This window comes from Eublepharis macularius, chromosome 19, assembly GCF_028583425.1.
Source record: "Eublepharis macularius isolate TG4126 chromosome 19, MPM_Emac_v1.0, whole genome shotgun sequence".
Taxonomy (NCBI): Eukaryota; Metazoa; Chordata; class Lepidosauria; order Squamata; family Eublepharidae; genus Eublepharis; species Eublepharis macularius.
This window is the reverse complement of record NC_072808.1, coordinates 2,221,398-2,248,671: the sequence shown is the minus strand read 5'-3', so window position 1 is coordinate 2,248,671 and position 27,274 is coordinate 2,221,398. Positions and strand designations below refer to the sequence as shown.

General features: G+C 43.2%; 2 protein-coding genes across 4 annotated transcripts; one reads left to right on the top strand and one right to left on the bottom strand.

The window, feature by feature from the left end:
* Nucleotides 1–234: 234 nt before the first annotated feature.
* LOC129345914 (sterile alpha motif domain-containing protein 9-like) lies at nucleotides 235–15,541 on the top strand. Of its 3 annotated transcripts, none has more exons than XR_008598643.1 (6): nucleotides 235–315; nucleotides 3,919–4,111; nucleotides 5,807–5,902; nucleotides 7,515–7,557; nucleotides 8,760–14,300; nucleotides 15,172–15,541. XR_008598643.1 is itself a non-coding variant. In XM_055003149.1 (6 exons), exons 5-6 carry the CDS (start codon nucleotides 7,554–7,556, stop codon nucleotides 13,430–13,432), a joined length of 4,677 nt encoding a protein of 1,558 aa, XP_054859124.1. In that variant the 5' UTR covers nucleotides 235–315; nucleotides 3,919–4,111; nucleotides 5,807–5,902; nucleotides 6,173–6,323; nucleotides 7,515–7,553; the 3' UTR covers nucleotides 13,433–15,541. The 3 variants fall into 3 exon arrangements, 2 of the variants coding, with proteins under 2 accessions (XP_054859124.1, XP_054859123.1); XM_055003149.1 differs by adding an exon at nucleotides 6,173–6,323 and having other exon boundaries at nucleotides 8,760–15,541; XM_055003148.1 differs by having other exon boundaries at nucleotides 8,760–15,541.
* A 4,800-nt stretch (nucleotides 15,542–20,341) lies between these two features.
* Nucleotides 20,342–27,194, bottom strand: ZC3H10 (zinc finger CCCH-type containing 10). The gene is made up of 3 exons (XM_055003172.1): nucleotides 26,850–27,194; nucleotides 24,956–25,030; nucleotides 20,342–23,025 (listed from the first exon to the last, which is right to left on the bottom strand). Exon 3 carries the CDS (start codon nucleotides 22,983–22,985, stop codon nucleotides 21,798–21,800), a length of 1,188 nt encoding a protein of 395 aa, XP_054859147.1. The 5' UTR covers nucleotides 22,986–23,025; nucleotides 24,956–25,030; nucleotides 26,850–27,194; the 3' UTR covers nucleotides 20,342–21,797.
* Between the last annotated feature and the right edge of the window lie 80 nt (nucleotides 27,195–27,274).

Here is a 27,274-nt window from a genome sequence, read left to right as displayed (position 1 = left end):
CTTTGGGAGCCAGTAAGATCTGGGCTCCCCTTATGCAGCCGGGTGAGAAAGACCTCTCAGAGAAGTTCCCCTGTAATGCTAATGCTGCAGCAGACCAAAAAAAAAAACAGCGGAAAGGGAGTTTCTTCCCCTTGCAGAATGTACAGTGTGAGGCTGGGAAGGGAGGGGAGGGCTTCTCTCTCTCTCTCTCTCTCTCTCTCTCACACACACACACACACACACACACAAAACCAACCTAGCTCTAGAAGTTTCTGGATCGCTGTTCTGCACAAATGCAAAACTTAACAGGGTGATGCACTGGTAGAACTTGTTAAGGTAAGCACCCTCTCTTTACTTATCAAGGAATTAAATTATGGAATTCACTGCTGTTGGATGTAGAATGCAGTTTTAAAAGGAGGTTAGATTCATTAAGGGTCGAGTTCAGTGGCAGGGCATCTGCTTTGCATGCATAAATCCCCAGTTTCAATTCCTGCCATCTCTATTTAAGTTTATTGTTGGGCTGTTTCATGTACCATTTGTCTGATAGAAAAGCAGAATATGAATCTAAATAAATAAGAATCTGGGCTGTATCTCGCAGTGAATAAAATTGTGTCATGGATTTTAGAACACATAAATGTTCACATCAAAGCTGTTGTTCATAACGTTTTCATTCTTGCCTTTTTAAATAAATATCCACATTACTGTTTATATTTTAATCCTTCATTCATGGGTGGGAGAAACCCCAGACCATATGATGATGAGTCAGTGAACATGAATCTCTTGAGTTAATAAAAAAGTAAAAACGGGATCAAAACTGTTCAGAGCACATCCACAGAAACTAGAAACCAGAAATGTACACTCCAGCTCCCCAAGTACTAGAAAAGTAATATGTTTGCATCTCTCCCTTAAGAAGTAACATGAAATATAACCAAAATGTTTTAAGGTGTGTGTTGTTTTTCATACTAACTTGAATGTTGAAAGCTGAAATGTATGTAGTCCAAAGGTAGCCAGTTACTAAAGATATATAATCTGAACCATCTAACAGTGAGACTTGAGGCTTTAAGGTTAGTGTTTGGTTATGTTTCTCACCTACCCACCTTCCCTCAAAGCAGGGGACCTGTAGAAAAAAATGGATCACAAAATAGGAGGACAAAATTTGATGGTATTGCATTTCAGAACTGTGCAGAACAGAAAGGATATGGTCAGTTTTGATTAAACAATGGGTGGAGGCAGACCAAATTCCAGAGATGACGAGGCTGAGAAACGAAACTAAAGAAGGTAGCGTTTTCTGGGGAAAGCATTGTAGTCTACTAAATACTCAAGCTTTATAAAAAGTTGTCTGGCACATCTGTGTTTGTGGGTGTGAATCTCCCTTGAACGAATAAAACCATCTGGGTCAGATTAATGGTTTTGTCAAGTCCAGTATCCTGTCTCCAACAGTGGCCAGTTCTGCATGTTTGAGGAAATGTTGCTTATGCAGTGTCCCCAATTTACCGCCTTCATTTGGTTTCTATGAGGATGGCACGAAGTGGCCCCATTTAGCATCACAATTTCTGCTTGTGTTTAAGAGAGTCGAATTTTGGAAAACAAAATTATCTGTCCAAAATTTGTACATACTCACCTCATGCAGAGGGGGGCATTAGAGCTTCTGGGTCTCTAGGCACAAGTCCTGGATGAGGCATTGCTACTCTCCCAGAAGATCCACCTCCCTGAGGGGCCAAGCAAGGGGCTGCCCTCACCCCATGAGAGGCAAGTGGGAGCTGCCACCAAAAGCTGGCTAGGTGTGAGTGGCTGCTGCAATGGCGCCATCCGTCTGAGCCCAGGCAGGGCGGGTGCAAGCAACGGTGGTGGCAGGAACCTGTTCTTCTTTCCCCCCTCCATTGAGGGGTGGAGTTCTTGGCAGTTGGGGGTCCCCCTGAGAGTGGGGCTTGGGGCATTGCCTAATACTGCCCCTGTCCTCATGTCTTATTTTATAAAACCAAAGGTTTCATATACTTACTTTTACTACTTATATACAGTTACTTTTCTTACTGGATTCCAAGGTTCCCAACATATCCAAGAGGGTACGATTGAACTTCTCAACCGAGTTTCCTCTGGGGTGACACGGTGTAGTATGTGACTTTGTCCCGACAATTTTACTTAACTCCACAACAAGTTCTGATTCAAAACTTGGGCCTTGGTCACTGTGGAATCTCCTGGGAGATTGGCTTATAAAATTTTACCAAAGAGTTGTAGGAACAGTTCTTGCTCTCTGATCTCTCTCTAGTGGGATATGCTTGTGCGAATTTGGTGAAGTGATCAGTAACCACAACAATATTTTTAAGGCCTGTTGTATCTGGTTCAACAGTCAACAAGTCTATACAGATAAAAGCTTATGTTCTCTTAGAATTAATGTAGACTATTCATAAGTGCAACAAAAACAGAAACTGTCAGCCAACCATGTCTTTGAAACCACTCAAGGTAAGTAAGTTCAACTTGTTGGATCCCATCAAGTTGTAGAGTCCTTTGCCACAATCCTTCCAATTCGAAGCAACTGGCGCCCAGGCTTCTGTCCTCTTCTTGGGGAATTACAGCCCTTATTCAAGGTGATAAAGAGCTAAAATAAATTAGCTCATGGCAACCCTACATATGTGGGCTGCATAACAGCAGAATTCACCTGAAAAGCTGATTTCTGACAAATTCTTTTCAGCTACCAATACAGGGTTGCCAGTCTCCAGTTGGTGGCTGGAGATCTCCCAGAATTACAGCTGATCTCCAGGTGACCAGTTCACCTGGAGAAAATGGCGGCTTTGGAGGTAGGGTTGCCAGCTCCAAGTTGGGAAATTCCTGGAGATCTGGGGGGTGAAACCTGGAGAAAGTGGGGTTTGGGGAAGGAAAGGACTTTGGCATGGCATAATTCCATAGAGTCCACCCCCCAAAGTAGCCATTTTCTCCAGGGAAACTGATCTCTGTGGCCTGGAGACCAGTTGTAATTCCGGGAGATCTCCAGCCACTACCTGGAGGCTGGCAAACCTATACCAATAATACATCACTAAGATATTTGCAGATCCAGTGGAACTCAGCACAGTGCCTCCCAGGCCTCAAAGGATCAGAACCAAACCTACTAAACTAAATGACTATGTCCTGAGTTTATCAGCTGTCTCAAGCAACTTCAGACTTAAACCAACAATAATCTGCTGAACTCTAATTTTCCATTAACTTTTTAAGTTTTAATTTTGAAAATTTGCTGTTAAGACGACACTAATTTAGCAGGGGAGAGTCCAACCCCCCCGAACAAATTTGGTTTAGCCTAGTAGGGCAGAGTTAGTATCTGGAGCCAGATAGCTGAGAAAGAGGCTGGCTGCTGGGAGCTTGATAACACTTTACATGCTCTTATCACCTTGACTAAGGGCTGTAATTCTCATTTTCCAGAAAGAAAGGGACTAGACTTTTTAAAATGAAAGTTGGACATTCAGAGAAGCTCATTCTAACATTACTGTGCTATCGTCATCTAGCAATTGCCTGTTTAAGGAACACCTCCAGTGGCACCGAAAGGAAAATATAGGGCGGGAGAATGTTGCCTTTGCAGAGGCAACAAGAGTTACATGGAGAATAATCACCAAGTGGACGCCGCCTATGTCTCTTTGTCTTCAGTTCATACTTTCATGGCAAGAACCTTTAGCAAATCTCTGCTACCAGAAGACCTTGCGGGGAGATGGTCGTTCTCAGACTCATTTATGGTAGCCCAAATGGAAAATTAGGGGATCAAAGTACGAATGAGTAAATCCCAAACATTAACTATTATGAAAAAGCAGCTAATCTAACAAGCATTACATACTTAATTCTTTTCTCAGGTTCATGCCATTGGTTAGATTTTATGAATAGTAATCCCTGGTTCTGACGCACATATCGGCTGTCCAAAGATTCTCCCTTTGACACCCCCTCCTCCTTTTATTTCAGATGAAACAAAATGCTACTTGATTGAGAACCAGCCGACCCAAGCGTTCCCTCCTCTCAACCAGCCGCACTCTATATAGGTGGGGTTTATTTCTCTTCTCTTTCACTTTCTCTGTTGCTCAGAGGCAGAGGGTCACAGAAAGCAAGACAAGCACCCTTCATACGTTCCAAAACCCATTTTAGCAGATTAGACAAGGTAAGATAATCTTATGTTTAATTTCATTTCCTGTTCATAAACTTAAACTGGCCAGCGAAAACTTGTATAAGTAAAGATAGACTGGACGTTGCTCAGTGTGGGAGAACAGAAAAGAGTCTGTAGTATCTTGTTGACACAATTCAACACACTGTACAAAGTCAGTCCCTTCTCTGCAGCCAGGGTCAATTTAACTTTAAACGATCATGAAGTAATTGCTTTGGGTATAAGATTCAAGAGATATTTTCCTGCTTTCAGCTGCAATCTGTGTGTGTCATCTTAAATTATCTCTAGTCAAGATGGGGTGCTGCTCCAGAAATACTAAAACGCCGCCCACTGCACTGTTTTCAGAGCTGTCCAAGCATATTTTTTTTCATTTCTTGCAGACTAAGGAATGATCTATGAATCACTGCTGTTGCATTTCAATTGCAGGATAAACTTAATTTGGGGGTGGGGGGAGTTTCAGGATTTTTACAGAAAACAAACTAGGTATTAAGATGTTTTGAGCATCATGAAACTTGCTGCTGAGTGCACCTATACCGTGTACAACGTGAGCTGCTGCTCACGAGATACCATCACAATGGCTTGTATCCTACCACTCTGCTCACTAGGGTTGCCAGCTCCGAGTTGGGAAATTCCTGGAGATTTGGGGGGTGAAACCTCGAAAAAGTGGGGTTTGGGGAGGGAAAGGACCTTGGCATGGCATAATTCCACAGAGTCACCCCCCCCCCCAAAGTAGCCATTTTCTCCAGGGGAACTGATCTATGTGGCCTGGAGACCAGTTGTAATTCCGGGAGATCTCCAGCCACCACCTGGAGGCTGGCAACCCTACTTCTTACCTGACTTCGAGGCTTGCCTCTAGCCCAAGGGGCCTTCCTTCAACACAGGGGGATCTTTTGAGCCTCTCACATCTGAGAGGCTCAAAAGAACCTCTCAGATGTGGGATGGAGGGGGGCTTCAGACCTGGCTGGGGAAAAAAGGTAGGATACAAGCCAGTTGTGGAATATAACCCTTCTGAGAGAGCGCGGGTGGCAGAGTACCAGAAACGGCGGCCCAGTGAGCAAGAAGGATCTTGGTATTAACTTCATCACAGGAAAGAATACCGTACTACCGAAAATGACTGTTGGTCTTAGAGGGCTGGGTCCAAGATAGGCATGTTTAAATGACTCATTTACAAAAATATGTGCATGCGTACACAGCATAGAAAAGTTTCTTCCTCTCAGGCACATAGGGTTGCCAGATGGGCTCAGAATAATATCGGATCCCAGGGAGGAGAGCGGGCACTCACCTTTTCTTTAACATGTGCATGTGTTCACAGTGTGCACGTGCCCCCCTCCAGCATGATGACGTCACTACCAGAAGTGATGTCATCATGCTGAAAAAAACCCCACCACTTCTGGGAGCCCGGGGTGGCTAATCATAAAGGCTTATATTTTGATACATTTTAGTATTGATATATTATGGTATTTAGTAGTTAATGCCGTTTATTTAGACTTTGTTTTGGTCGGCATATTTTCTAAAGCAAAAGCTCATATAAATGTTGAGACAATGCCTATGGCTCGAACAATACTTTATTCCACCACAAGTTCTCTAAATCTCTGGGGAGTAGTGAGAGTAGGTATTGTCGGTGCAAGACACTAATAACCCTTTCAAATCAAGGGTATGCCAAGCCCCTGAAAGCATCTTCTTCTCTTTCAGATTCAGAAAGTGAAACAGGATACTGAGAACAGTCATGGAGCTGGTTTTGGCTTCCACTGTTCCATCCTAGTTCATGTGCACAGTTGGAATCAAAAGGTAAGTCTTTGATCTGGATCTCCACCAGTAAGGAGTGATATTGCTGACAGAGAAGAACTTCCCTGCCTTCCCAGTCCTTCTGCAACCCACTGAGCCCTGTACCCATTCTGCTCCCAGTGACTGGGACTAGAGATGGGCCCGAACCAAAATTCATGACAAACCAGGCCGGTTCGTGGTTCGCGAGCCAGCAGTTCGTCAGATCCCATTTCTGATGAACCGCTATGAACTTTAGGCTCGTTCATTTGGTTCATTTTTTGTTCGTCACTGCAGACTGCCAGCCTGGTGCCGATCAAACAGTTTCCTGGGCAACAGGGGATGGACTTCCTGCAGACCTTCTGCTGACCCAGAAGTGACCTTCTGCTGGCCCGGAAGTGACGATTTTCTGACCTGGATGTGACGTTTTCATGAACCAAACAAAACGGTTCGTGGACTGGGGGCAGGTTCATTAAAGTTAGTGGTTCATGAAATTTGATGAACCACAAACCACACAGTTCGATTTTTTTCCAGTTTGTGCCCATCTCTAATTGGGACCCTCGGGAAAGCCTGGAGGGGCAGGCAAAGTGGAAGAGTAGAATCAGTGGATATCGCTTTCCCCTTCTCCACCAGTGTAACTGCCATTATGCCAGAAATACAGCTGGACTCAAGCAGGACTCCAGAGAAGCAGCAGAAACATTTAATAAATAAACCAACCAACCTCTCTTTGAACGTCAACCTGCACATTTATCACTGGTTAAGAAATCATTTCCATGAAAGAAGTAAACTCTGGTTTCTCAGACGTCACAATAATATCTTCAGTATTAGCACACCCTATGAGTAGATAAGGGAGGGAGGGGTTGTGTGAGATTTGTGTCCACCAAAACAAACCACCTCTGGTTCATTTATGGCATCTGAATTGGATCTAAACTAGAGATGGGCACAAACCGAAATACGAGCCAAAATTCATGACGAACCAGGCCAGAGATGGACTTCCTGCAGACATTCTACTGGCCCGGAAGTGGCCTTCTGCTGGCCCGGAAGTGACTGTTTTCTGATGGGTGTGATGTTTTCACAAACCAGATGAACCAGTTTGCGAACCGGGGGGGGGGGGTGCGTTCGTGAAAGTTCATGGTTTGTGAAATTTGATGAACCACATGGTTCTTTTTTTTCTGGTTCATGCCCATCTGTAATCTAAACCTATTCACACTTCCCTCTGCATAAACCGTACTGACTGCAGGAGAAGTTCCTTCCAAGTAAATACACTGTACATAGACACCCTGTTTACTAGAATAATCTAAAAATGGGACATTTTTACAGGAGAGGCCAGAGTTAGAAAGCACAAAGAAAGGAACCACGTATGGGATGGAACATTGGCTGTTGCCTGGTCATACATTTGAATTATCTTTGGGGTAGTTTACAACAATAGCCCAGAAAATAGTCCTATGCTTACAGAACGCAAGTTTAATTAACTACAGTATAAATATATACAATTAATCCAATTTAATACTGCTACTTTGCTTGCACAAATTGGTATTATGGCAAAAAATCTTTATTTTTCCAATATTGTACATGCAACGTGAAATTTTAAAATATATCTTTATATAAAATTAAATGCAAATATTATCTTCCTTTTTAGCTCTGCATACTAACAGAAGAAAGCAACTTCAAAAATACAATGGGTATGTATTGTCCTATTATTTACTTATCTATTTATTTAAACGTATTTATCGGCTTGCCTTTCTCTCAAACAATTAAGACCCAAATAAGCTATGCAGAAGTAGACAAACCACTTCTGTTAGTCTCTAACCTTGAGTTGCCATCAGTCCGCTGGACTGATGGCATCAGACAGCACTTAGCAGACACAATAAAAATGAAAGCATTTTAAGACATGGTGATGTAAAAATATGAAGCAATTTAAAAACTGTAACCCTAATGCTCATTTCAAAAATCTTTATCCCCCTAAAAAACTGACCAGCTATAATACAGGGAAATAGAGGCGGAAGAGAATTAATAGTTTATAATTGTACCTAAATATTAGGCTGTCTGCAGTTTAGACAAATGTCCACTGTGGGAACTGACCTCTATCTTCCTGGCATAGTATTTTGCGGGGGAGGGGGGGAGCAGGGGTTAGTCACAGAGGAAAGATTAGCATCATTATCAGGGCTCATTTCGAGGGGGAACGCGCAGGAATGCAGTTCCGGTAGTTCCCCAAAGAGGTCACATGTCAGGTGGCCCCGCCCACCTGACTCTTGGCCATTTTGGGCCCGTTTCAGCCTGGATTGGGGCCAAAACAGCCCGGATCGGGCCTCTGACGGGTGGTGAATCACTCTCCCACTCAGCAGTGGCCCGATCCTGTCCATTTTGGACCCCTTTTTGGCCATTTTCAGCCCCTTTTTGCCATTTTGGGCCCAATTTTGGCCCTGAATGGCCAGGATTGGGTCCAAAACAGCCAGGATAGGTGATGTCAGGGGGTGTGGCACATGCAAATCATTCATGGCAATGACACACTTCCGGTGATGTCAAGGGGTGTGGCATATGCTAATGAGGTATGCTAATAAGCTATGATAATGAGTTCCTCCAGCCTTTTCTATGAAATGATCCCTGATCTTTACAGTGAAAGTTTTGAGCCATCCAGCTATTCCAACCCCCCCCCCCCAAAAACTCACTATTTAAACAATTGGGTATGAATTTGCAAAGCTTGTTCCAAGGAACAAATGATGTTTCTATGCACGTGACTGTTTTTAAAGGAAAACCAATCCTGCTTTGACTACAACGTTCATTTTCTTAGAGGGATCTTTAAATGCATGCACAATTTGAATGGGTGTGATGAGGGCTGCATGATGTTTTTGCCGTACTGAAACGTATCCATTTTTGTTCTTAGATTACAAGCAGTTACCTGTGACTGAATGGGATGAGGGTCATGTTAAATGCTGGCTAGAGTCCATTGGAATTAAGAAAGTATATGTAGAAAAGCTCTACGAAGAGGAAGTAACTGGTCCAGCGCTCCAACAATTAGATGAGCCTTTCCTTAAGGGGATTGGCATGAAAGGAGGCCAGATTCACATATTAATGTCCAAAAGAAAACAACTTTGGGACTGCAGTACTAGGCCAGATTCCACCCAAGCAGTTCACGACAACTTTAACGTGTCGAACAACAAGAAAACCAAGTCAGAAAGAACAAAGACTCAACACAGAGAGCCTGAAGAGAGAAAGGGAGGTACAAAGGAAACAAAATGCACACAGTTCGACATGAAATCAGTTTCTGTACAGGATGGGGCTTTAAAATCACAGCAATCAGGCAAGAAAAACATTTCTACTTCTAGTAAAACAGAAATTTCACATGCTCCAGGACGCAGAACTAACTTTAGACCGTTCAACAGTAATGATATTAATTTTAACTATGTTAAAAACACAGTCTTCCACACTCCAGAAACAGGAGTTCTTAATTTAATTATCCCTTGCCATGAATACAAATCTTTTACCACGGCTGCATCTCTGGACAGAGTAAGGCTGCAAGCAAAGTTTGCCTGTGAGGTGATTAAATTTGCTTCTGCTTGCCTGAATGTCCGAACAAATGGCACTATTCACTTTGGAGTTAAGGACAACATTGAGAAGGAGAGTTGGCAACATGGACAGATAGTTGGTGTAAGTATAACAGACAGAGAGATGTATGTGGATGCTTTAGATTACATTGAAAGGTGTTTTGAATCACATGTTCAGGATGCTGCAAGGCTGTGCATTCACCCACCTGTGTTTATCCAAGTGATCGATAAAGACACTCAAGAACAGTATTTTGTAGTGGAAGTTGACATTGAACCATCATATGAAACTGTTAAAGGGGAGATCTTTCAAGTACGTCTACCAAGATTTAATGAAGGAACTAATAAGGTGAACATTGAGAAAAATCCAGTTATCTTTCGAAGAGTTGGTGCAAATTCTGAGCCAGTAAAGAATGAAGATCTAGTTTCATTCATTCAAAATTTACAAGATAGAGATGCTAGAAGAGAAAAGGCTGAATTACCCAGTACTGAACATCATGACAACCCTCAAAACTTAGGGAGAAAATTATCTATCCTACTGAAAAATGGTAAAAACTATATGGATGATTCTCTGTGGCATATTTTAGTTACGAACAAGTGTAAAGAGGAAGACCTGAAATCTATTGACTTCTTGATGCGCCTGAATATTTTCTGTGTATTTGACTTTGATGAGGATTCCAACGTATCGGGCTTGTATAGCCAGTACAAAGAGTGCCACGCAACTAGTTCTCATTTCTTACAAAACTATTCCAATGATAACAAGATGAGCACAACTGAATTTCAAAAACATTTGTGTCTATTTGTTAAGAAAAGCTGGATATTTTGCAACGGACGCAGTGATTTCCTTGGTAATGAAAAGCCCTGTGACGAAGACACTTGGATTAGAACAAAAAAGAGATACTTGAAAAAAGCAGTATCTTTTATCTGTGAAGAACTCCTCCCAAAGGGATCTTTTCTGGTGCTTTTCCTTCTGTTGTCCCCTGTGGAGAAACCAATTGTGGATGCTTTCCATGAATTTTATAGTGAAATGAATGGCATGGATTTCATAATGTGTTTGGCTGAGTCTAGAGAAAACTATGAGAAATGGGCTAATCTGGCTCAAATATCCTGCAGCACTGAGATACTGGAACAGAGAAGTATTGTAGGCATGAAGCTAAGCCATGTAGATGCCACTGTCCAGAGCTTGCTCCCCTCTACCACATACTGCAAACATTTACCCGTTTCCACAAGAGGACTGTGTGCACTTCCCACTTTGGAAGAAGAAAAAATGTATTCTCTTGAAATACTATGTGCAGACCAATGCGATGATATCAAATTGGATCATCTGAATAAAGAAGAAATAAAGCAGATAGATGAAACTTTTTATCGAGGTAAAAAAGTTAGCTGGAAAAACTTCTGGCTTGCCGATAAAAGGTTGTGCGGGGAAATTATCGAACGTGAAGCCTGTAAAGAGGTTTTGAAACTGATGAACGATTTTCTGTCTGGGACTTGGTTCAAGCACTCTGTGGCTAAGCTGAAAGTGTTCCACCACCCTGGGAGTGGAGGAAGTACCATTGCAAGGCAAGTGCTGTGGAGACAAAGGAAGGAGTTACGATGTGCCGTGATTAAAGGAACATACCCAGTTGCCACGGTTTGCCAGCATGCAATTGATTTCCGGCATTACGATGAAAAAGACCTCAAAAATTCTCTCCCTGTCCTCCTTTTGATGGAAGATTATGATGAAGAATATCTTGAGGAATTAATTTATTCTTTAACTGATGCGATGGGACCTGCTAAACGCCATCCTTCCAGGCCTTCTTTCATCCTCCTGTGCTGTAAACGATCCAATGCCCCTGATAAGCTTTGTATAGCTTCACCTCAGGATACAGTTGCTGTCACTCACAGACTGACAGAACAAGAGAAAAACCTGTTCAGAACAAAGCTGGAGAAATTTGAAAATCAGACCGAGTTTAAATTGGAATATATCCTTACTTTTGTTCTCATGAGTAATGAATTTGATAACACATACGTGAGAGAATTTGTAGAGCATTTGCTCAAAGGTATAGACTTATCTGCCCCAGAAACTCGTTTGATGAGGTATGTCGCCTTACTCAATTTCTATGTACACAATTCATATATCACTTTATCACACTGTGAGGCTTTTTTGGGACTTGGGGCATATCAAGAAAGGAGAATAAGGGAATATGATTTTATAAGTCATTTAAGTGAACAGGCACGGCTAATTTTCATTGAGCTGAGAGACACCACCACCTACATTTCATCCATTCAAATAATACATCACTTGGTTGCAAAGGAAATACTGAATCAACTCTCGGGCGATCGGCCTCAGAGTGAAATTGCCAGAAATCTTCTTCAGGAAAAGGCATTTCTTCATCATAGATTTGGGCGTGAAGAGTTTATAAAGTTCATCAGAGATCTGTTTATAAGACGTGATAAGAAGAGTAGAGGTGATAACGCTGATAGTCTTTTCTCTCCGTTCATTGAGCACGTCTGCAAAACTGAAAACCCTGAAAAAGCTATAGAAGTTTTAAAAAATGCTTATGAGTGCCTGGGAAAAGATGCATTCTTTGCCCAACAGCTTGCCAGGTTACATTATACTTATGAGAAATATGAAGATGCAAAACACTGGGCAGAAATAGCCAAATCTCATTTGCCAAATGATTCTTTTATTTTGGACACAGAAGGGCAGGTATACAGGAAATGGTTTAGTTTTAAGGTGGACAACAGTAAAGGTGAAGAGACACCAGAAGATATCATTCAAATGATCGAAATTGCCCTGAAAGCTATGAAGTGCTTCAGGAGTGCACAACAAGCTGCAAAGTCTGAACAAGACAGTATGAATAACTCTGGTTATTTTGGAGAAGTAGAAGTGGGTTGTCGTTTACTGAAATTACTATCTTCACTCGAGATATTTCCTAAAAATGCCAGAGGGGAGTATCCCAAACTTGTCCAATATTTACTTACAGACTATATTCCAGCTGATATTCAGAAGCCATGGGGAAAACTTCACAGTCGCTTAAAAGGCTTACATAAAAACATTTACAATGCTTTGGACTGGATTTCAGAAGATCTGAGTTACTTCCAGACAGACAAAAACCTGAAAGAGGACGATGATGGAAGAGAAGAACAAGTTTATAATCCTCGAGGTTGGCTTAAAAGACAATGTAAAGTGTATGCAACATTCTTTAGCTCATATGAGCTTACTGAAGAAAGTGACGGAGGATCTAAATCCCAGCTCATCAGAAATATGATTATTTATAAACATGGTGGTGGGAACGTGACCACAATTCTGTCACTATTGTCTGATTCCAATTCTAAAAAAACAGTTCAAAACCTTGAAAAAATAATAAGTTCTTACTCTGAAGACCCACAAAAAGACTATCTAGAGGACATGGAACTTATAAACTATATCGTGTGCCACCTTACTCTAGCGTGTCTGTCACCTGGTTCTTCAAAGATCCTTGACTTGCAAATACTTCGAGAACTTAGCAAGAGATTCTTTAAAAAGAAAAGGCCGTTTCCTGCAAGCGCTCACTTTTTGCTCACTTTACTTTACTGGCCTGATGGTGGATTGGATAAAGACTCTAATCCAGATAAAGATGATATCTTAAGATCAGCCATTCATACTCTAAAGAACCTACATGACATCAAGATAAAAAATGTTGCACCAAGAAAGAAGAGGATCTACACACACTTTTTCTTGGGAATAGGCTACGGGCTGAGGAAGATTGTGCCCAAAACAAAGATTGATAAATTAATGAGGGGTTCCTTAGATGAGCGACGAAAAAAGTGGCACAACGGTGATGTGTGGAAAATTGGCGAAGTGCATGAAGTCCTAAAAAGAGTTGAGGGGTGGACAGAAGATGGCAGAGTCTTCGCTGTGGGCCACGCAGGGCGGATTCCAATTCTACCTTTGCATTTTGATTCAGTGCCACCTGGAAATGAAAATGTGACCTTTTATTTAGGTTTCTCTTTTCTGGGTCTTGTTGCCTATGACATTCAAATAAAAAAGTAGAAAGCTCAAGGATACTATAAGAAATCAGAATGCCCCTGCAAACTAATGACATTTCTGTCAAACACACAGAACGACTGGATTTTCCTAATTAATCTTCTTAAGCACATCCTTTATAAGACTGGACTATTTAAAAGTTTCCCTTGTTCCCCATTTTTCATAATACATGGAGGCAAACCTGGCTTTGAATGCATATTCAGAGGTCTGCACCCAAACCTGCCTCCCTGATTAGCACAGCTTTATTATATATGTGTTTGTGATACCTGTGTCTTGCAGCCACTCATTTTGTTTTTTATATAAGTAAACTTAGTAACATCTTAAGTGTACATGTAAAAAGTTACAGTGTGCTACACAGCCCTGTGATTGTGTTTATGCTTGCGTTCTTTTCTGCAAAGTTCTCAGAAGACATTTAGGACAGGAAGCAAGGATGATGCATGATAGCTCAGAAACACGCCCAACATCATACAAACAGACAGTACCACATATGTTGCCTGCCAAATATATGTTGGCTTTAGTGAGGTTCATACTAGTAAAATTTAGGAACTCTTGAGCAGTGCAGGGGGGAACTCAGAGGCAAAGCTGATTTTGCATTGGCTTCTCCAACTGTGGGTTACCCATTTGCTTTCTTGGCTCTGTTGCCTTGTCGTTTCAAACAGCCTATATATATATATATATATTAAACACAACTAAGCTTTTCTTTTTCCTCCATGCCAGGAAAAAAAATCACGTGCCAGACCTATATCAGACTGCTGTTCAAGGCCCATCAGCTGGGCCAGTTTTTAAAAAGAAGCTGGCAATGATGGGCTCTTTACAAGAGAACAGCACTTAGCAATTTGCACTTAAAGAGACTATGAAGCCACCAAAATTATGGGTGCGTAACATTTTTTTTAATTTAGCTGAAAAAACTAATGAACTTGCGATAATGCTTTGTTACAAATAACTTTTAAAAACTTCTGCCTGGATACCCAAGTCTGTCAATTGTGGCTGATTTGTAAACTGTAGCTCTGAAGGACAGAATTGCTCTTCCTGTGGTTGCTCACCACAGTCTTATCACTGCCATGGTGAGAGGGGAGTGAAGCAAAGCTGCTATCAACCTCCCAAATGCAGTAAAACAAGAAATGAATTCAACGATGTCAATTTCTCTCATTTGACTTACCAATGTGTTTGCAGGCTTTTCCTAAATATATTATAAATATATATTTTGTTCACAGAAAGAGACTTTCTGAATCTTTCAGCTTGCCATACTTTGCAAAGAGAGTTGGCATATATGTCAGGGTTCAACAAATCCCATGTCGCCCTGGAGTCTAATTTCATGGTGGCAACTAGATTTTTCAGCAATGATTTTATTATGATGACACCCAGAGTTATCCCCATATTTATTTACATGCCAAAACATTTTTGTCATATTAGAGCTTGAATCAAACTATGTGAAACTGTGGAGTGTTTAAGATTTTGTGGAAGCAATAATTAGAATAGGTGGTCATTAAAATACAAAATCCTGAGGGCTGAAAAATGAGTCTGGTGCTGAAATTTTTGGGCTGGCTCATAAAGTGAAATAAAATTTGTCAGTGAAGATTTTAAGTGCCAATCTACTGTCTGATCCTGTCTGTATATACTTGTAAACCTAATTGATTTCAATGGGACTTGGCCCAAGTATATATATTGCAGCTTTACTTTCTTGATTAAGGTGATAAGTAATAATAACAACAACAATAACATTTGATTTATACACCACCCTTCAGGATGACTGAACACCCACTCAGAGCGGTTTACAAAGTATGTTATTATTATCCCCACAACAATCACCCTGTGAGGTGGGTGGGGCTGAGAGAGCTCTAAGAGAGCTGTGACTGACCCAAGGTCACCCAGCTGGCTTCAAGTGGAGTAGGGAATCAAACCTGGTTCTCCAGATTAGAGTCCTGCCGCTCTTAACCACTACACCAAACTAGCTTTTATTTCTGTAACAGAACTGTTTAGAGCCCCAACCCAGTGAATGGAGTTTGCATGCATAAACAGACTGTTAAACGTGCATCCAAATATACCTGGAGCAACTGGTCTACTAAGAATTTATACTTTCATATTCTAATTAATAAAATTTGTTTTTAAAAGTGGCCTCAAGGCCAGAGTTGTCCCCTGGATTTATCAAATACATTCCAGATATATCATCGGTAGGATCTTCCACTAGTGTCATTATTTTGCTGATAGAATGACTCCCACACAGGATCTAGGATCCGTAGAGTAAGGGAGGGAGGTCTGCTATCGTCAATCTGCAAGTAGGCAGATTAATATACCTGCCGCCCTGATCGGAAAGCCTTTCAAAATACTCCCACCCAAGGAAAACATTCTCACTGCACATCTGCATAGCTCAAATAGCAAAGATTTATGATGACTGTGGCCCAATGGCAAAATCATGTTGAATAAACACAGAAACCCAGATAAAACAGGGACATGAGCATTTTCAGAGTTTCGGGCACAAAGACCTACTTTTCCTTTTTATAGCTCCAGAGGAGTTAGCCGTTGTTAGCCTGAAGTTGCAAAATAGTAGAGAGTCCAGTAGCACCTTTAAGACTAACCAAATTTATTGTAACATACACTTTCGAGATGCATCTGACGAAGAGAGCTGTGGTTCTTGAAAGCTTTTGCTACAATAAAGTTGGTTAGTCTTAAAGGTGCTACCGGACTCTTTACTATTTTCCCTTTGATGTTATGAAAAGGGGCTGGAAAGTAAAGTACAATCCTTGAATACACAACATCCCAGATTCAATCAAACCCAAACCTCTCCAGTTTTAAAGTAAAAGCAGAGCTGAGTCTCTGCACTGTGGAATTCTACAGTCTGGCTGCTTAAGGAATAAGTTCACTCTGAGGCTTGTAATTTAGGAAAACAATAGAAGTTCTTTATGGTAAGAGAACTCCATTCTAGCTAGGAAAAACAGAATAAAGGATAATTTAATCTAAGATAGGATGGAGGGAGATTGTAGAAAGCATGTCCAGCCCTCATGATGGACAGAGGGAGAGAAAAGGGAAATGACTGGAAGGAAACCCTAAGAATAGCACTCTGCATGAAAAAAAGGGACGGGTGCAGGAAAGGGCCTATCTAGCCCTGTACTGACTTTCTACTGCCCTCTCCTGGGACTCTTAATTTTTGTGCTAGCATTAAGCAACATTGCACCCACCACCCATTCTTAGGAACATAAAGAGAAGGCAGAGAGAAGGCTAGAACTACTGCCAATCAAAATGGGCAGTGTTCGAAGGCCAGATGGGTAAATAGTCTAACAGTGTCAAGCGGCTTCATCTGTTCATATATGCCTATGCTTTGTACCCTTTCTTGAGTCTGTGGGGGACTATCCTGCACTCCCCACACATAAATCTATATTATCATGCACCTTACTAAACTTATGAGGTCTGGCTTTGTGGAGACAACAGAACCTGAACAAAAGTCCACAGTGCAAACTTCGGCTCTCATTAAGTCCCCTTCCTTTCTCTTAAATACAATGGAAAGTGTTATTTTGGGATCCTCAGATAAAGGCTACCAAAATGAAGAACGGCTTAAAACCAGTTTAATGTAAGCAGCAAGTAAGCCATTTTGTACCGCAGTCTCCAAGCCTCGTTCTAGAACTAAGGTCATGTGACCTTAGGGCAAATCTACCCAAGTGCTCAAAACGGTAACATATATGGGAATGGCTCTAAATTGTAAATCTTTTCCCTATAGCTGGCACACCTTGCAATTTTGTTTGCTCCAATATTAGTGATCTCCTCCCAGCTTCCACCCCTGCCACCACCTCTCACCTGGCCAGCAGCGTTAACCCCCACCCCTAGCGAGCGCTCCCATGTGCCCTGGATCACTTCCACATAGCTCCAGGAATGACACGCCCAGTGCCACGTGGCTGTGAAGGGTCACACCAGGGGCCGATAGGGTAAAAATCGGCTTCCAATGCTACATATAAGATCATTATGCTTGGTTAAAAAAAAATAAAATCCCTGTTACAGGTAGACATGTTTGTTTAGGATTTACCACCCACCACCACCCCCGCAGTCCAAACTGGAGAGACCAGCACAGGCTGATCGAGAGCTGGGAGGCAGAGGCCAGCATCAGGGGGACAAACTAACACAATGTGATAACGGCAACGTTACAATGTTATAAAAAGCAGTGTGTCGTAACAAAATGACAGTTAATTTGTGTTGCAGTTACATGGATCTCTTTTAGGATTCTAAGCTTTGGGAGTTAAAAGTTCTGTTTTGGGTGCCAACACTGCACACACACCACCTTGGGTTTCCTTTCCCTCTCTCTCTCTTCTTTCTTCTTTTTGACAGGAGAGGTATTGACTGAGCCTGGAGCCTGTACACTTAGCTTACGTTTAGAAAAGAAATACTAGTTCTTTATTACAGGAATTCCATACTCTAATAAGAAAGTGAAGAGACAGATTCCTATCTATTCAGTCCAAGGATGAGCATGGTGCAAATTGGAGGAGAGAGAGCAGTGTGACAGAGAAGGATGTCATGAGGAGGAAGACCTGAGATTAACCATCTACACATCAAAGGATAGTTCAGAGCAGTAAGGAGTAAACAGATGCTCTGGCCTCTCTTTCTCTCTGGTTTCTCCCCCTCTAAAATCTGAGGAACTTTGCAAATGGGAAGTGGGTGCCAATCAGAAAATGGCTGCAATGGCAACCTGCTGAAAGGATTTGAGGGGTGCGGACAAGTGCATAACTCCAATACCTTTAAACATTTCTGGATTTTGCTGGAAGTGACGTTGCCCCTATTTTCTCCCCCCCCCCCCCACTACAAAAGGTGTGACATTGCTTGGCTGGCCATGTGAGGATGTGACAGCCATGAGTTACCTAACCTGGAAGGCATGGTGGCCCCTGTGCAACGCACCCAGTATGCACGCTTACATCATATGCAGGCACATTGCTGAGTAGACGTATTGACAGTGCTGGTGCTCTGGAGATTGTGTGGAGGCAGGAGTGTGGGCCCAGCACACTCATGGTCACTTTTGCTCTCACAGCGCATGGAGAGTTTGTGTGCATGGGAATAGCTGTATCATGTTGTTGAGTCACCTTCCATACGCAGCGTCCTCATGCGTTTCTTGAGTGTGTTCATAGTGGAAGGAAAAAAAGGTCCCAAAACAGAAAGCGCGTTCTTTCTGCATCTCGTCACAAATGCAGTTGGTGCAGTCCCGCGCAACTTTCCTCTTTTTTTGAGCGCATGTAGGATTGTGCTATATCGTTGTCCTGTCTTTCAGTTTCTGTAGAAACTGGGCATGCATAGTACTCCGTTCTCTACCGTTGATTCCCCCAAGTTTAAAGTGCAAAATTGTTTAATAAATATGTGAACAGTAGAGTAGCACAATCCCGTAATTTTATAACCTACTATATAAAAGGCAAACCATGTTCCCTAGCACTCACTCCTTATCTCTGAGGAGGCGCAGTACGCAGGGATAAGAAGCGAGTGAGGGGCAAAACGGTTTGTCTCTCTGCTGTCTCCTTGGGGCCTCCAGAGGCCTGGAAGAGCTCAGCACAGGCTACGGGAAGGCTCAGTGCAGCGGCAAGGCCCTCTCAACATCCCACAGCAGCGGGGGTGGTGCTCCCCCTGCCTCCGTGGGCCCTTGGGAGGGCCATGCACAAGCTAAGCAGTGGCCAAGGGATCAGAGGAGGAGGGAGCCCCTGCTCTCTTCTCCATCCCCCTCTTGACTGACGCCGCAGGGTGTGCCACAGGGGGGGGGGAAGTGCTGCTAGGAGCTGTTGTATTTTCCAAAACAACGGGCTTTTATGCTAGTTTGAAATAAAATCAGAAATGGCATTCTGTTCCCAACGTTGTTCCTAAACTGATAGTCTGATTGCCGAGTGATCCAGTGTAGCAAGCGCTGCATCGTAATAGCACAAGGACCATTTTTAAAAGTATAAAAAAAAAGGGGGAGGCTTACATTATCGTGCATGTGAGCCAGACACTTGTGTGGGAGGGGTAATGGCAAGAGGAGGGGCTGGAGATTTGTGGGAGGGCACTTCAAAAGTGCAAAAAAGCCTCCACATGCATTGATACGGTAGATAATTGCGCAAAAAAGCAGAATCAAAAGTGAAAACGAAAAGAAAATAAGTTTCACAAAAATGCTCAACACCTGGGATCATGACAACCTGCTCGCGCATGGGAAACGATGAGGTCTGTAATGAGTGAGATGACCCCCCCCCCCCAGTTCTGTTAGCAGGCTGCCTCATTAAGGACGTGCGGAAGCGACCTTGTAATTAAATGGATAGATAAAAACTTTGTTTAAAGTTTAATATAAATGATTTCTTTTACTTACCATTGTTGATATATTATAAATTTCAAATAAATAAATATACTTTTTAAAAGAAGATTCAGTTCCCAGTTACTGCCAGCCCTCCAGGCAATTAAAGTTAAAGGATGCATCTTAAATATCTTGTTTAATAGGTACAGCGAATCCTTCCTTCCATGAATTTCCCACTGCTGCCTCCAATCAACACCTACTGAAAGAGGAGAGAGAGCCTTTGCTGCCTGGTTAATGATCCACTGACATCCACCTGGGGATCAACCTCAGCGGATACAGCTCCTTCAAAGGCAAAGAGTAGCCCAGGCCGATTCCAGACGGCCCTCCCCATCGCGAAACGTCGCGTGTCGTTGCACAGAAAACACGAAATATTGCGTTTTCTCGCGCGAGTTTTGCATGTCGCGCAAAACTCACGCGAGAAAACGTGATATTTCTTGTTTTCTGCGCGACGACGCGCGACGTTTCGCGATGGGGAGGGCCGTCTGGAATCGGCCCTATTCTCCAGCGCAAGAGATTTTGCCCAATAACAAAATTTGCCGGATTCCCCTGCTCCCGCACGTTTCACATATAGTCTCAGAATCTTGCAAGTATTTCCGGAACTTGTACAAATTCATGCTGGAGACTGAATTTTAAGTGATGAGAGGGAAAAATAACCTTTTAAAAATATATACATTTTTATATATATATATATATACACATACGCACACATACTTTGAACAATTATATCACCACTGGTCGTATCAGTGAGGACTGTACATTTGCTTTAATAGCTGAAAACATTTACACTGAACTCTAGAAACAGTTGGGCCATAAAGCATTTTTCTTTAAAACGTCTTCATAAAAACCAATCCCAGTAGAAGTGGAAGATGCGAAAGCTACTTTTAGACCCAAAGGTGAGCTTGAAATTCACACCAAAAAACGAAAAGCACAAAACTGACAGAACCATCTTTAAAAAAAAAAGTCTCATGACAGAGCAGGGAGTGATATACAGATGTGAAGCCCCTACTGAAAAAGGCAACCGAGTCCCCATATATGAGAGCAATTCATACATGGAAGTATAGGCAGAAAGCGGCAAACCTCAGTGGGAAGCCCAAGAGACGGGCCGACTATTTGGGGCTTGCAAGGCACAGAGTACCCTGCGGGTGTCAATGGGAAATAAAGCTGCTCTTCCTTGGCACAGCCTCAAGATATCTTGCTGCTGCATTCTGAACTCTTGGGCTACCTAGAAACCAATACAACACAAATCATCTCTACTGTACCGACAACCATCTCTACCCGGCTTAGCTCAGTAAGGGTTAACATATTCCACCCATTCTTTTCCAGAGTCATGATTTCAATTCCCACACGCAACGCCTAATCAAGCCAGAAGAAACGGCTGGATGTGCTTCTATCTTCCGTTGCCAGTTCTAATTTCTCCGTCATCAACAGAGCTCAAGTAAATTATACCCAGAAGCCGTACCAACATGAAGCTGTTCAAGGACCTGTGACACACACACTGCCTTAGTCTCTGCTCTCTGCAGAAGGAGTAGCTTTATCAAGCCTCCTTTCCCCTCTTCAGCTGACTGAGCAAGGGAAAGCCCCTCTCTGTTCCAAGGAAGCCTAACTGCATTAACTCTCTAGGCCAGCGCGGGATGGACTGCGTGTGCATACTTGGGTGAGAATGCAACGCTTCCATCAGTGAGGAACTAAACTCAGAAAGGGACCGGTTGGTGATTTCATAAAAATGGAAGAACGGCAAAATGGATACAAGGTAGACACAAAGGCTATGAGATTACGACACTCTCTAAATTGCTTTGTTAATCCAGTTATCCCTGAGCCTGGCCACCATGCATTTGTGTGTGTGTGGGAGGGGGGGGGGAATGCCTCATGTGCCTGCCAGAGACAATGTCTGCCCAAGTTAGCCTCCTTCCCCCCCTGTGTAGAGATGACAATTCCAGTGGATTTCAGATCCACACCTGAAGTTAGCTTCTTTCTCTTGCATGGTGCACCTTCAGTAGGATAGAAATGGATCCTAACAGCGCTTCCCCCCATCCCAACCTAGGGGGCAACATATGTTGAATGAGGTCACTTCCCTCCGGATGGGGACTAGTGAGGCATGGCTGTTATCCTCATGCTCTGTGAGGCTATGGGGTACGTCACCATTGGTGTAGTGGCATGGCTCATAGTTATGGCCCCCAGCGGCTGAGCCATTGACACGGCCACAGGCGCCACTGACACGGCCACAGGCGCCATGGAGACGGGGGGAGCCATCCCCTGGGCAATGGTCTGAGCCAGAGCGGCTGATAACGGGGTGATTTCAGGGTTCATAGGAGGTGCTGCATTGCTGGGCGGTGCTGCCTGTGCGCCAGCGGGAGCCACCAGATCCTGCTGAGAAACAGGCCGCGGCTGTAGCGCTTGGCTGCTCAGGGTGGTGTGGGTCTGAGCAATGCTGTGATTGTAGTTGGTGACTGTGCCCACGGTGGGCGCCAGAGTCTGTTCCGTGGCTGTGGCCGTGGAGCTGAGCGTCATCACTTTGGCCTGGTTGCGGAACTGGGCGTTCTGTTCCAAGAGGACTTCGTTGGTGGCCAGGAGGTTGTTGACCTGCTTCTTGAGGTCTTCTACACGCTTACGGAGCATGAGGTTCTCCTCTTCTAGCAGCCGGTATTCCACTGTGCGCGGGCTGGTGAAGTTGTACTCGTAAGTCTCAAAATGAAGTCCATCTACCCGCCGTCTTTTGAGCACGGGATCGTGGTCGTCATAGCATCGGTCGGAATCGTACATGGGATCATACGGGTCATATCGCCGCACAGGCGTGGTGATGCCCTGCTCCCGAGTAGTCAGCCCCCGGGCATCATACTCATAATCCCGCTGCAGGTGCTGGAATTTGCATTTGGCTCCACGCTGGCAATCCCCCTTCAGGAAATCCCTGCAAATGGGTACCTCCTCCTTGCTGTTGGGAAGGTCAGCCGGGGAAAGACCCAGCCCAGCCGCCACTTTCTGGCGGAGGCGTGGGGGGAGCTCTCCCGTCTTCTTATAGCAGTCCTCGTCTTCCTTGGTGCCATGAATGAAGCGGCAGTTGATGCGGACGCACTCTTTGTTCTGAAAGTCATGGCAGAAAATGAACTCATTCTTGCTAACTCCCAGGTTGGTCACCTCGTTGATGTCAGGGTGGCGGAAACGGCAGCGCTTGCCCCGCTTGCAGACATTGCGCAAAAAATCTCGGCAGATGTCATCAGAGTTGCCGCTTGCCTCATCACTGCCACTACCGTTATAGGTGTTGTCGCGGTCTGGCATTTTTTGGCAACCCTTTGGGCTGGCAGCCAAAATCAGGCAGCTTGGGAAGGAGAAAGAAGAGAGAAGATAGCAAGTGAGGAACAGAAAAGGAAATGTTCAATAAGCACTTAAGCAGTAAAGCCTTTAGTATTTATGTCCTACCAACTTGCTTGTAAAAATGGTTGGAATGGTACTCCTTTGGAAGGAATGGCTCCAGTACTTCTGACCACTTTCATTTTCCCATATTTTCTCTCAGTTCTACCTTTTGAGGCAGTGCACCCAGAATTGAATGGTATATTGAAGGCGTAAATGTATAACTGGCTTATATTAAGGAACTACTACTTTATTTTAATAGCGCTCTAATTTTCATTTATTCTTCTGATTGCCGAAGTTCCATGCGTAAAATGTTTATAGAAATCTGTCTCTTATTGTGATTTCCTTCAGCTGCATATTTCTAAAATTACATACATGTAAGACTACCTAAGAATACAAATGGCAGTCATATTTTACAATCTACAAGCAAGGAGACTTTAAAATAATGAAACAAAGTTCCATAAATTATTGTGATGTTTGATCAAGAAAATATTACTGCAGAAAAATCAAATACTTGTCTAACCTTGGATACTGGTTTTTAGTTAAAAGCCTTTGGAGTCCCTCATGAGCCTTCAGCACCTTGAAGTTTTTAATACACTCGTCCTTCACATAAAATTTTTAAAAATCTCTTTAGAAATATCCCTGTTGCAAAGGAAACCAAGTAAATTTAGGGATCGTGCTAAGTGCTTGCCTCAGATCTTGAAAGGAAGGTTCTAGCAGTCAAACACAAGCTGCTTGAGTGATAGCGCTACTATAGTGCCTTTTAATTTGCAACAAAAGAGAATGCATCCTAAATTTCAGACAGGGATTTTCAAAACAAGCAAGGGTTTATTAAGGACAGTCAGCAAGAGCTCCTACAGATTTGTGACGTACGTTAGTAGGCATATCTAAGATCCCACAGTATGAATCAGCTAGCATTTAACTCCGTTCAGTCACTCTGCCATACTGATAAACACAGATTTCCCCACATTTCCTATGCATTCTTATGAGCAAAATGGAGACGCGTCAAGTGGAGACAACGGTGTTGGAATTACTTGAACGGAAAGGCAGCCTAAAATTTTTGTTAACAACAGCAGCAGCCTTTTTCCCTGAGACTCAAGGCGGATCACACGGTGTGAGAACAGTACAGTCAGTATCAACAATTTCATAAGCAATGCCATGGGGTAAATAAACACAAGTTTACAAAGACATAACATTAGCAAGAATCCAATACAGAGCTGAAGAGATGCTGAAACAGAACAGAAGCAATTCTGGGGCTGACATAGGAGCACATATTTAAAGCAAGAGATAGTACGTAAGGCAACACAGTGGTGAAGCTGATTTTTGAAATCAACGATTTTATCTTAATGCTGAAGCACAGATGGAGTCAACATTGACAGCATTTTGTAAGAACGCATTTTTGTTTATGATGTAATAGTTTGAAAACCCTAATCCAACTGATGATTGACAGTTAGACCCTTTCACAAGTTAAGAGCATATGAAAGAAAACTACAAATGCCTCATATTCTTCCTGTATAGAAAAAAAACTTGATTGGAAACTGAGACTTGGAAAGCTATTAAATTTGCAAATTCCACACTCATTGGCACTACCCACACTGCTCCCTCACGGGATGACAGAATTCTGGGATTCGGCTCCCGTGATACAATCTGAGCAGGAAAAGGGCACACAAAACTCCCCAGCACAACGCAGCGTTTTTACGGTTAGCACTTCCCTCACTAGAAGTTTTAAGAACTTCCCAAGCAGAAGTCAATTGGTAGTCATTTCCTAACAACACAGTAAAGCTCCAGAAGACCAAATAACGGACCCCCAACAACTGACCCCCAACTGACCCCCTAACAACTGACCCCCAACAGAACCTTCCAAAGAAGCAGCAATAGCTCCCCAGGCTGAACTTTACCTTTATGAAGAAGAGCTTTCAAATACATGCCAAGGGTGGTTATGGAAAGGTTTCAGACTTGATTTGTCCCAAATGCTACAAAAATAAAGAAAGAGCAATACATGAAATCACAGTCATGCGCACAGAGTTGTCTCAAGAGATCAGAACATTTTTCCTCACTCTTATCAACTTTCAAGAGAAAACTAGACCTCAACTTTTTATCCATGGGATTTTTTTCCTATACTTGAGCAAACCTTTTCTGCGGAGGAATACCTAAGCATGGCAAGGATTTCTGGAACACACTGTAGAACCGTCTCCAATTATGCAAGGCCTTTAGAGGGGCGGCTGTGAATTATTCCACACAAACTGAGAATTTATGCGCCCAAACATGGCCTTGAAAGGAGTTTGTTCACCAGTACTAATTTTCTTGAGATGCTCCCAATAATCTGCAAAACTCCTTGACTCCTAGGAACACAGTTTGTGAACTATTATTTTGTTCGATTACTAAAGAAAAGAAGCAGCCTAATGTGTTTTTGAGTAACGTTAGTCTGTGTGGTGATTGGGGACATTTACACACAAAGAAAAAGGAGAATTATCCTTCTCAAAAATATCTTCTGCACAAAAAGGGCATCTCATTTTCCAAACCGTGTACTGACTTAGAATTTTATGTTCACATAACTTCCCAGACTAAATTGGTTGTTTTATGACTCCATTTTGTACTTCTCTTATGATAAACTACTGATTTACCTAAAACTACATAAATAATATTGTTATGTACTCCCTCCTTCTTCAAGTAGTGAGAAGTTCCAGTGGGACAGCTCGTTTTGGAGGAGAAAGCACTGGAGTATTATAGCAGTTTTGTAATATTTACTTTATTCACAAATATAGAGTACAGATGGAGGCAAAGGGCACTCCTACAGAATAGCAAACCCACTACTCCACATCAGAGCCCCAGAGAAAGCAGCTCTGCACCCCCATCCAAGGTGCTCCTACTGCGTAGTTTCTATGTTCTCCAGTGCCACCGGCAAGGCTACATTTCACTAGGGCAAGTGACAATGCAATGATTCACCCCACGGTAACAACAGGATTGGAGTCCCATGGCACCTTAGAGACCAATATGATTTTCAGCAAATAAGTTTTTGAGAGTCAAAGTTCCTTTCTTCAGATGTCAGCAAGAGTCCAGTAGCACCTCTAAGACTCACAAAATGTGTGGTAGGGTATGAGCTTTTGTGAGTCACAGTGTGGTGTCTGAAGAAGTAAACTATGGCTCACAAAAACTCATACCCTACCGCCAATTTTGTGAGTCTTAGAGGTACTACTGCACTCTTGCTCTTTTCTATTGATCTGAAAAAGTGAGCTGTGACTCACGAAAGCTCATACCCTATCACAAATGTTGTTAATTTTATAGGTGCTACTGGACTCTTGCTCTTTTCTACTGCTACAGACAGACAAACACTGCTCTCCATCTTGAAAGATCCAGTTTGGTGTAGTGGTTAAGAGCGACAGGGTCTGGAGAGCTGGGTTTGATTTCCCACTCCAGCTGGGTGACCTTGGGCGTGTCACAGCTCTCTCAGAGCTCTCTCAGCCCCACCCACAGGTGATTGTTATTGTGGGGATGATAACAACACACTTTGTAAACCGCTCTAAAAGGGAGTTAAGTTGTCCTGAAGGGCGGTATATAAACTGAATGTTATTATTATATGTTACTGATGCCATAAAAAAGGGAGCTGTGACTCCTGAAAATCTTGTTGGCCTCTTATTATTATTTCAATTCAATTCAAAGGTTTATTACGGTCACAAGACCAGCCAAGTAAAATACAGATAAAAAGAGAAGATTATTATTTCATATTTATACCCCGCCCTCCCCACCTGAGGTCCAGGTGCCCCTGGACCTCAGATCCATTCGGTTACCCACCTAAATCGATCCCCAGGGTGAGAGGCCTCCAAGTTCCCGCTTCAGCCCGGCTCTGTTTGCTTCGCCCCCCGACGAACGACTCGAGCCCTTCGCGAATGTCTTCAGTCTCCGCTTGGAAACGAGCAGACGCCCCTCCAGAGGCCTGAGGAGGGGGACCCACAGGGGCCAGGCCCAGGAAGGCAACAGACAGGCCTCAGCCTGCCTCGGGGGGCAGCCAGCAGCAGCGGAGCTCTTCCGCGCCTAAGGTAACGTGTGGACGCGGGAGCCCCGACACGGAAGGCGCGGCCGCCCAGAGCGGGACGGAGACCGGCCCCCACCGCTTCTCACTCGCCCTCAGCCCGACTTCCTCGGCGCCTAACAAAGCGCAACCCTTTCCGGGGTCATCGCCCAGCGCCGCCGGAAGTACTCTCGGCAGCTTCCGGCAG

Excerpts from the sequence above, each read along its gene's own strand:
- ZC3H10 (XM_055003172.1), bottom strand. The coding sequence starts at position 22,985 with ATGCCAGACCGCGACAACACCTATAACGGTAGTGGCAGTGATGAGGCA.